Here is a 10,673-nt window from a genome sequence, read left to right on the forward strand (position 1 = left end):
AGCATCAGACGGAGTCGGGCGGGCGTCGGGCGGGCGGCGGACGGAGAGCAGCCACGCGCGGATCGGGGACGACGGAGAGCAGCCAGGAAGATCTGCCAGGGAGCAGCACGGATCGGGGCGACGGGGTCGGGCGGGCGTCGGGCAGGGAGATCGGCTACGCGCGGATCACGCGCGGGACAGGCGGACGAAGAGCAGCCAGGAAGAGCGGGGAGATCGACGTAAGCGGAGCAGGAGGCAGACCAGACGAAGGACGGACGGGCGACGGAACAAGCAACGTCGGCCGGGGAATTTAGAGGATCAATTTTTGCTTTGATACATGTTAGGGCAATATACTTGTTGTATTACCAGGGGGCCAAAAGCCACAATATATAGTACATGTACAGGTGCACATATGCAGAAAGCCTCCTAACATATGGAAAAACTACAATAGACAGATATATACATCTAACAGTATGCACAATATAGTCGAATACCGACAAATCCGGATGGCCACGGTTGGGCCTATGGCCTAATTGGACGGCTTAGTTGTTGAATTGATCAAAATGGAGAGTTCAAATTCGAGAGGGCTCTAGCCACGGACATGGGTTAGCCGGATTCTTACTTGTACAACAAGATGTACCTAATTTATTTTAGTGCTGATCTGGACTACTCCGTGTAAATCATAGACCCTGGTGTCTTTATAAGTTGAATCCCAGATGTCCTTGAGGTAGAACCAATCATCTTATTGTAATCATGCACTTGTTTGTTTTTATAATGAATTATAGCAGCAGGTATGGTCTCGTCGCTGTTGCAAGATCCGAAGCTGGATAACTCGTGTATCACCGTCCGAGTAGCTCCCTGCCTTAGGCACACCTCTCTCTCCACGTCATGGGATACTTTCTATGGCGTACTCGTCGATCACAAAACGACAGTTGCTAGATCAAAGGTCTCCATCGCATATGTTAAGACGATCAGCCTCGTTAGTGCTCGCTTCCTTATGGCTTCATCTGCAACACATTGGACGTACAAGCGAGTCTGACATCATCAGATGGAAGGGGTGCTCAAGTGGGCTATATTCAGCCGCCTTGGCATGTTTATGAGACAAAATAACAAGTTTTCCCCGCCTTTTTGTAAAAAAAAAGGCCTTGATAAACTGCCATGGCGTGGCGAGGTGTAGACCAAACAGGTCTTGATCATTTTCGTCAACAATTATACTAGCTGCTGACCTGCTGTGCGAAATTGACCGAGTACGCTGGAATCGCCTGGTGACAAACAAAAAATGTACACACGGCTGAAGTTTGTGAGTGGAGCAGATTTCCTCATACTAGTCAGCAAAGTCAAATATTTCAGTTGGATTACTTGTCCAAGTCGGAAAAATCTACACGGTTCTAAACCACACAATTTGTTCTTCGGAGGATCGTTCCAACGGAAGAGTCTCTGCAATACTAATCGTCACGTGTAGGTGTAGGGCCGGGTCTTTATATACCTCCTTTTCTATCATGTAGTCGAAATCACCAAGGAAGCAAGAAGAACACAAACACGCAAGCGAGCTACCTGCAAAGTAGAGACATTGAGTTTTGCTAGTTTCTACTCGATAGACAGGAACGATGGCCGGAGGTGGAGGAGACGATGTGAAGCTGCTGAGCTTTTGGGCGAGCCCGCCGGCCCTGCGAGTGCGCCTGGCGCTCAGCATCAAGGGCGTGAACCACGAGTACGTGGAGGAGGACCTCCGGAACAAGAGCGAGCTGCTCCTCCAGTCCAACCCCGTCCACAAGAAGGTCCCGGTGCTGATCCACGGCGGCAAGCCCGTCTGCGAATCGCTGGTCATCGTCCAGTACATCGACGAGGCTTTCAGCGGCCCTCTACTCCCAGCCGACCCCTACGAGCGCTCCGTGGCTCGGTTCTGGGCCGCCTTCGTCGACGACAAGGTACGTACATGCGTTCCGTTGTGTTCGTGTCCTTTGAGTTTTGGGACGACGACGATGGTCTGACCGGCACGGAAATATTTGTGGTGTGTGTGTAGTTCGCGAAGGCGATGTACCAGGCGTCATGGGGCAAGACGGAGGAGGAGAAGGCGGAGGGGAAGAAGCAGGTGTTGGAGGCGGTGGAGACCCTGGAGGGAGCCCTGAGGGAGTGCTCCAAGGGGAAGAGCTTCTTCGGCGGCGACAGCCCCGGGTACGTGGACGTGGTGCTCGGCGGCATGCTCGCGTGGGTGCGCGCCGGTGAGGTGATGCTGGGAGTCAAGACCTTCGACCCTACCACGACGCCTCTCCTGGCCGCGTGGGCGGACAGCTTCGGCGCGCTGGACGCGGTGGAGGCGGTCATGCCGGACGTCGGAAGGTTGGTCGACCTTGCCGTGAAGATGCAGTCTGCTGCGGCGGCCGAGGCTGCCCCAGTGGCTAACTAAAGGAGTAGATACCTAATTTAGTGTTTCTGGTGGAAATTACTCCTCTTTCGTGTAATTCGTCAGGTACAATTCTTGTTACTATAGGTAGTGTTTACTTGTACTGGTACTGAACTACTGATGTATGGTTATGCCTACAAAAGTGTTAAATAAGTTGGTATTTCCGTTCACGTAATCACACTTATACATGCGTTGTTGTTCATTGACAGAGGAAACTCTGAACATGCCCTTAATTTTTCAATAAAGGAGAATATATTAATATCGCAAAGATAATAGTTACACTTAGACTCTGCACCAACATGATATTTAAAGATATGACGGGCGCACACAACCAAGAAAAAAGTACAAGAAATAGAGAGAGAGAAAACAAAACAAAAGCCCCGTTGTAGTGTCGAACCACTGCAACAGTAGCACTCTAACCACCATTGAAGACAACACCCAGACTATAAACGAGATTCTCCAAAACCAATGACTTCAAGAATAAAACAATGCACGAGGCGTTATCGTCGCCCGATCGAAGATCTTGGGTTTCACCCTCGAGAAAATCCGAGTTTCCAAAACAATGCCTTTCGCACGGTGATTGCCAGGTACAACCAATGAATGCTAGATATTGCGTTTTCATGCTGAAAATCGTAGCTCGGTACTCGAGGAGCACCACCAAGAATACAATCCACTTGTGCTGTCACCCCCGCTTGCCAAGGCTGCTGTTGCCAAATATCGGACACACAGGGAGAACATGTGTCGCATTGTCTTCATCGCAACCATTACCCTCTCCACCATTACCAGTCTCCGATCGCAGTCACCATGAGTTGCCCGAATAATTGATAAATTTTTGAAATTCAATTTTTTTTGAAAATTAATAATAATAGAATTAATAATAATAATAATGTATTTAAGATCTCCATCATCAAAACATATTTAAGCAGCCCTAAGGTTTATAGTGGTGATAATTCTTCGCATGCGATCAGCAAGGAGAAAATTTAGCAAAAGTGAAGGCCAAAAAGTTCAAGACATAATCATGACGAGGAAGAAGATTCTCAAGATGAAGATAAGAATAAAAGGCCACGTTTATAACAGGCCAAAGAAACGTGGAGGCTGCACAATTGTCTCCTCCAACATGCTCACATGAAGCTATAAAGAGAACAAAGGCTATAAAGCCTAGAAATACCTACAATTTAGAGGCATGATTTGCAAGAAGATAGGAGAAGCAATAATAGAAGAGAAGGCACCAGAATGCTGCTCTCTCCCGTCTATAAAACGGGACTCCAAGCAGCGAAGAAGGACACCAAGAAATCAACAACCAGAGCACACCAACATTCGCAAAGAGCAGGGAGTTAGGCTAGCAACGCTCCCTGCAGTAGTAGTAGTACAACCACCCTTCCTGTAATAAAGAGCTGCAACATCCAAGGCGTTTGTAATATTGCAAAGGTAGGAAGGTGATTTCCCTTCTTGTGTAAACCCGTCGGGGGCTAGCAACGCTCCCTGCAGTAGTAGTAGTACAACCACCCTTCCTGTAATAAAGAGCTGCAACATCCAAGGCGTTTGTAATATTGCAAAGGTAGGAAGGTGATTTCCCTTCTTGTGTAAACCCGTCGGGGGTCCCGACGGGTTTACACAAGAAGGAAAATCACCTTCCTACCTTTGCAATATTTCAACCCCTTGGATATTGCACTCTTTATTACAGGAAGGGTGGTTGTACTACTACTACTACTGCAGGGAGCGTTGCTAGCCTAACTCTCTGCTCTTTGTGAATGCCGGTGTGCTATGGTTGCTGGTTGCTTGGTGTCCTTCTTCGCTGCTTGGAGTCCCGTTTTATAGACGGGAGAGAGCAGCATTCTAGTGCCTTCTCTTCTATTATTGCTTCTCCTTTCTTCTTGCAAATCATGCCTCTATATTGTAGGTCTTTCTAGACTTTTTATCCTTTGTAGCTCCACTTTATAACTTCATGTGAGCATGTTGGAGGAGACAATTGTGCAGCCTCCACGTTTCTTTGGCCTGTTATAAACGTGTCCTTTCATTCTTATCTTCATATTGAGAATCTTCTTCCTCGTCATGATTATGTCTTTGACTTTTTGGCCTTCACTTTTGCTAAATTTGCTCCTTGTTGATCGCATGCGAAGAATTATCATCACTATAAATCTTTGGGTTGCTTACATGTGTTTTGATGATGGAAATCTTAAATATATTATTATTATTATTGTTTAAAAAAATGAATTTCGAAAATTTATCACATATTCGAGTATAGGTCTTCCACGCCCGAATAATTGATAGCAATATCAATTTAAATTTTTATTGGAATTCCAATACACACAGATAATTTATTGTGTAAAATTTGTTTGAATATATGTAGTTTATATCTGTGTGTATAGGACCAGCCCAAATCCATCCAATCAGAATTTAAATTGATAATGCTATCAATTATTCGGGCGTGGAGGACCTATACCCGAATATTTGATAAATTTTTGAAATTCAATTTTTTTGAAAATTAATCATAATAATAATAATAATCATAATGTATTTAAGATCTCCATCACCAAACACATGTAAGCAGCCCAAAGGTTTATAGTGGTGATAATTCTTCGCATGCGATCAGCAAGGAGAAAATTTAGCAAAAGTGAAGGCCAAAAAATCCAAGACATAATCATGACGAGAAAGAAGATTCTCAAGATGAAGATAAAAAATAAAAGGCCACGTTTATAACAGGCCATAGAAACGTGGAGGCTGCACAATTTTCTCCTCCAGCATGCTCACATGAAGCTATAAAGAGGGGCTACAAAGGCTATAAAGCCTAGAAAGACCTACTATATAGAGACATGATTTGCGAGAAGAAAGGAGAAGCAATAATAGAAGAGAAGGCACCAGAATGATGCTCTCTCTCGTCTATAAAACGGGACTCCAAGCAGGGAAGAAGGACACCAAGCAATCAGCAACCAGAGCACACCATCATTCGCAAAGAGAAGAAAGTTAGGGTAGCAACGCTCCCTGCAGTACCTCAAGAGCAAGAGAGAGAGCAAGAGAGAGAGAGAGAGAGAGAGAGAGAGAGAGAGAGAGAGAGAGAGAGAGAGAGAGAGAGAGGGAGAGAGGGAGAGAGGGAGAGAGAGAGAGGGAGAGAGGGAGAGAGGGAGAGAGGGAGAGAGAGAGAGAGAGAGAGAGAGAGAGAGAGAGAGAGAGAGAGAGAGAGAGAGAGAGAGAGAGAGAGAGAGAGAGAGAGAGAGAGAGAGAGAGAGAGAGAGAGAGAGAGAGAGAGAGAGAGAGAGAGAGAGAGAGAGAGAGAGAGAGAGAGAGAGAGAGAGAGAGAGAGAGAGAGAGAGAGAGAGAGAGAGAGAGAGAGAGAGAGAGAGAGAGAGAGAGAGAGAGAGAGAGAGAGAGAGAGAGAGAGAGAGAGAGAGAGAGAGAGAGAGAGAGAGAGAGAGAGAGAGAGAGAGAGAGAGAGAGAGAGAGAGAGAGAGAGAGAGGCAGAAAGAAGTAACGATGGCGATTTGGATCTGGAGACAATGATTTGCTCTTCCCTGTCTGCTCCTTGCTTCTTCAACCTCTAGAAGATAGTGGAGATGATCATGTGCGAGTTGAGCTTTCTTCCTTGTCTCTGATTCTTCCTTGTTCCTTGCATGCTTTCTGTTCGACGGTTTGGTTGTATGAACTCGTGTGTAAGTTGATCTATGTTGGATCTCAGAACCTGTGACTCTCTATAGTGATCGTGTTGTCTAAGCTGAATTATATGGAGGATTTGGTTAAGTAAGTTACTGCTAGCGATCTGTTCGTTTTTAGCTTTAGTTCATATACAATTGAATCCAAAACGCTTGTTAATACAATTGTGAATCTCGTGCTATACTTCTGTAATCTAATCCATGTGGACACGATAAAACTCTTCTTACCCACTACATCATGCAGAAGTGTTATCATCCCCCGATCGAAGATCTTGGGTTTCATCCTCGAGAAAGTCCGAGTTTCCAAAACAATGGCTTTCGCTAGGCCATTGCCAGGCACAACAAATGAATGTCAAACCTTGGGTTTTCATCCTGAAAATCGTAGCTCGGTACTCGAGGAACACCACCAAGAATGCATTCCACTTGTGTTATCACCCCCGCTTGACAAGGTTGCTGATGCAAGTCGCCAAATATCGGACACACAGGGAGACCATATGTCGCATTTTCTTCATCGCAATGTCCTTTTCTACTTAGTTGGACAGATCACTTCATATAATCGTATCAAAATCAAGCAAGAAAACGGATGCGCTAACGCGCAACGGCTTTTGCGCTAGTTGCTCAATCCGTTGCTTGCTTCTCTTCTGTCTTGGAAAAGTGAGGATTTCCCTCTCCATCATTACCAGCCTCCGATTGCAGCCACCATGAGTTTCTCCACCTCTACCAGTTTCATGAAAATGTATATTAAGACATGTCCCATAACACCGATAAAGAAGGCAAAACTTCGCGCCTCACCCAAATAAAGCCACACTGGCTGATGAAAAGGCGTGCGTGACCATATTGGTTCCGCTCTAGATATGGAGTAGCGCACTGCGCCAAACTATGGAAATCTCTGAGAGAAAGATCGGAACTCGCCGGCAGCTAGACCAAGGAGGCCGACATCAAGAAGATGGGTGACTTGTCACAAGAAGAACAGTAGAGTCAAACCACCATTATTATATCCAAGCCAGCAGCTCCCACGTCGCACGCGGGTTCTCTTCGGGATCGGCCGCCCCAATTCCTACTGGAAGCCCGAAGGCTCGGATGGCAACGAAGAAGGCAACGCATGAGGCCCGAAGCCTGACGACGTCGAGCACGCTGGAGATGAGCAACCACCACGTCGTCAATGCGGAGATGTCCAATTCTTGTAGTATGCATTTTCACCTCTTGAGTTCTATTTCTTGTGTTAAAAACGATTCTATAACGACTTGAACTGCTACAAAAAAAAAAGTGAACTAAGTCTTTGGTAACCCAATGCTATCGCTGGCTTAATCCAAAAAATAGTACTAGTATTAATTAGTGTCCATCATTGAAACTTGACATTGAATTGGACATCATGCACGTCACTAATCAGATCCTTCAAACACCATGCCCTACTCTACTATATCTTTCTACACATGTCCAGTATATGCTCAATTGAATATTGTTATGTATCTTGTCCTCCAAGCCTGGAATAATACAGAAATGCCATGCTGATGACGTAGATAGTGACGTCAATGGCTTCCAGAAGAAAAGGTCAAACTTCACATGTTCTACTTAAACTTAAATACGGAGAAATGGAGACAAAAAGTATCTGGTAGAGGATCAAACTTTGTTGTGCAGTCAGGAGAGGATCACATCTTAACGGTGGTAAAGTTTGTCCAAGTCAATGGTGCCGGTAATTCAAAATAGATGGCTCCAATGTCAAGTTACTTAATACAAAAGCTTGATATAATCAGAAAAACAAACTAAAATTATCCGCATACAACCAAACAAACTGTACCATTGCGACGGAGCATCCTCTGCGTGTATATATACCCGTATTCCCCTCCGTCCCTAACAGCCCAACACCAACAGCTGGAGATCCGAAACAAGTTCCAACCAGAAATGGCCGGCGGAGGAAACAACGAAGTGAAGCTGCTGGGCATGTGGGCGAGCCCTTTCGTCCTGCGAGCGCAGCTTGCTCTCAGCCTCAAGGGCATCAGCTACGAGTACGTGGAGGAGGACCTCAAGAGCAAGAGCGAGCAGCTCCTCACATCCAACCCCGTGCACAAGGCGGTGCCGGTGCTGATCCACGGCGGCAAGCCCGTCTGCGAGTCGCTGGTCATCCTGCAATACATAGACGAGGCCTTCGCCGGAATCGGCCCCTCTCTCCTCCCGGAGGATCCCCATGACCGCGCCGTTGCTCGCTTCTGGGCATCTTACATCGACGACAAGGTAATTATATACAGCAGTATATGATCCACGTCTGTCGATGGTTTCAGCGTGTTGTTGATGGTTTCATCGGCGCGGTTTTCTGATATTTGCAGCTGGTGAAAGCGTCGACCCAGGCGTCGAGGGGCAAGACGGAGGAGGAGAAGGAGGAGGGGAAGAAGCAGGCGGCGGCCGCGGTGGAGACCCTGGAGGGAGCCCTGAAGGAGTGCTCCAAGGGGAAACCATTCTTCGGTGGCGACAACGCTGGGTATGTGGATGTCGTGCTCGGTGGCCTCCTCGCATGGGCTCGCGCGGGAGATTTGATGAAGGGCGTCAAGACCTTCGACCCCGCCACGACTCCGCTCCTGGCCGCGTGGGCGGACAGCTTCGGCGCGTTGGACGCGGTCGAGGCAGTCATGCCGGAGGTCGGCAAGCTAGTTGAGTTTGCCATGGCTATGCATGCTCACGCCGCGGCCGCGGCAGCCGCCGCCGCAACTAACTAAAGAGGCGTTGCTCTCGTTTGTATGCAGCTCTGCTTGATAGTGTGCCGAACAATCAGAGATATCTGTGTTTTCTATGTTTGTTTTTGTCAACCTTATGTATGGACACTTCGTCATTACCGGGACATGTGGATCAGAACTAAACTTGTTTCAATGAATGTTGAGGAGTTTATACAGTCATAAGAATGAATCTCCTTATCTCTATGTGTGGATGGTGATGGTAAATGTTATATTGTGATCCAAAAAAAAATTCGATAAAGGGAATATATTAATATCAAAAGATACCAATTACACCCAGCCTCTGCAACAACGCACCACCCTAATGGCACTACGGATGCACACAGCCAAAAAACGAAAAGAAAACTAAGAAACAAAAGTCCCGCTACAGTACCTCGGGCCTAACAACAGCAATACATCCACCGCCAAGACAACACCTGAAAAACAGACTCTCCAAAAACGACGCCTCCAAGAAGGGAACGGTGCTCTAACACTGTCGTCGCCCGATCAAAGATCTTAGGTTTTCACCCTGAAGATAGTCCCCGCTCTCAAAACAATGCCTCCAACAAGGTCATTGCCAGGCACAACCAGTTAAGGCCAGACCTTGGGTTTTCACCCTGAAAGGTAGGACTCTGAACTTCACATGTGTTGTCGCCCCCACTTTCATACCGCTGCTGGCAAGCCCGGAACACCAAGCAAGTCCCTCAACAGCGCGGAGATTTGAACCTCCCTTAGCTAGTCCTCCCCTCCGGCCTTCATGAAATTCTCTTCTTCCAACTTTCATCATGGATCCATAGTCACTTGATGTCAACACAGAAAAAGAGCTTCGCGCCGCTCCCTCTAGAACCAATCGGTCGGAATAAAAGCATGGGTGCGCACGACCGAATACCACGCCGGCGGAGCCTTCCGGAACTCAACACTCCGGCCAGATCACGAGTCCAGGCCTCCGGTAAGTCCTCCTCTTCACGCAAGAGAGGCCCTAGGACCGCCGCCTTTATTCAGGTCGAACCCCCACGTCGGCGACCACCCTAGGCTGGCCATTCCAACCCTCCACCAGCGACACCATCGCCAGTTTCCAAGCCCCTCCATCTCGCCGCCGGAACGCGGTGATAGATCAATAGATCCACCACCACCAACCGCAGGCTGATCCTCTTTGGCGAATAAGAGGGTCACCTCCACCGTCGAACCCAAGGCTGCTGCCCCGGGCGTCCTCGTACCACGGGAGAAGTCCAAGATCATCACCCCTCACCGGCGAGAGGCGGAGGGAAAGGCGCCCGCCTCCACCAGACACCATCGTCGGCATGCCGCCGATGGGAGGCGGGGAGGCCGCAGCCCGCAGCTGGATCGACCCCGGGAGGGCCGCCGCCGCCCCTACCTCCTCATCCGGCCGCCGCCGCCCCGGGAGGCGGAAGGGCCGCCGCCACGTGAGAGGATCCATTGGCCGCCGTTCCCGACGCGCCACGAGGGGAGGACCCCGCCGCCACCACGCCCCGAGATCTTTGCCCCGGCGGCGGCGGGAGGGTTGGGAGGAGGGGTGCGGTGTAGGCTAGGGTTGGGAGGGTTGGGGGAGATAGCGACAATTGCTGAAAGCACCAACCCGCGTATATGTTATAGCCTACACAGAGGCTAACTTCTGACGAGCGGAGTGAGACCTGTCACCGGTAGGCTTGGGGCGATATTTACATCTTGTAAGCCGCCGGCTAGGGTTTATCAGATTATAAGATAACCCACAGCGTTTGTAAACACTCCCCGATATAGTGAAATTTGCTGGTTGGCGTCCGTGATTTTTTTTCACTTTTGTGTTGAACGAGGGTTTTCACGTTAAATCTTGTGTCTCCACTGCGTTTACTTTTATCGTTCCTTATTATTTGCTTATCGCTTTTATAACAATAAAGTGAAGGATCATGGAGAGGGCGCCGGAGTGGACCAAGGTGAAGC

At 48.2% G+C, this 10,673-nt stretch overlaps 1 protein-coding gene across 1 annotated transcript; it reads left to right on the forward strand.

Moving 5' to 3' along the window:
* Nucleotides 1-1,486: 1,486 nt before the first annotated feature.
* On the forward strand, nt 1,487-8,887 carry LOC124647672. Its single transcript, XM_047187579.1, has 4 exons — nt 1,487-1,907; nt 2,003-2,383; nt 7,903-8,262; nt 8,355-8,887. Exons 1-4 carry the CDS (start codon nt 1,587-1,589, stop codon nt 8,739-8,741), a joined length of 1,449 nt encoding a protein of 482 aa, XP_047043535.1. The 5' UTR covers nt 1,487-1,586; the 3' UTR covers nt 8,742-8,887.
* The last annotated feature ends 1,786 nt before the right edge of the window (nt 8,888-10,673 follow it).

The sequence above is a fragment of the Lolium rigidum genome, chromosome 4, assembly GCF_022539505.1.
Source record: "Lolium rigidum isolate FL_2022 chromosome 4, APGP_CSIRO_Lrig_0.1, whole genome shotgun sequence".
Taxonomy (NCBI): Eukaryota; Viridiplantae; Streptophyta; class Magnoliopsida; order Poales; family Poaceae; genus Lolium; species Lolium rigidum.

What these genes read in the sequence shown, in the direction of transcription:
- LOC124647672 (XM_047187579.1), top strand. Translation starts at nt 1,587, where the DNA reads ATGGCCGGAGGTGGAGGAGACGATGTGAAGCTGCTGAGCTTTTGGGCG. An exon ending in AGGCTGCCCCAGTGGCTAAC is followed by an intron (nt 2,384 to 7,902) that starts TAAAGGAGTAGA and finishes CAACACCAACAG; the next exon opens with CTGGAGATCCGAAACAAGTT. An exon ending in CATCTTACATCGACGACAAG is followed by an intron (nt 8,263 to 8,354) that starts GTAATTATATAC and finishes TGATATTTGCAG; the next exon opens with CTGGTGAAAGCGTCGACCCA.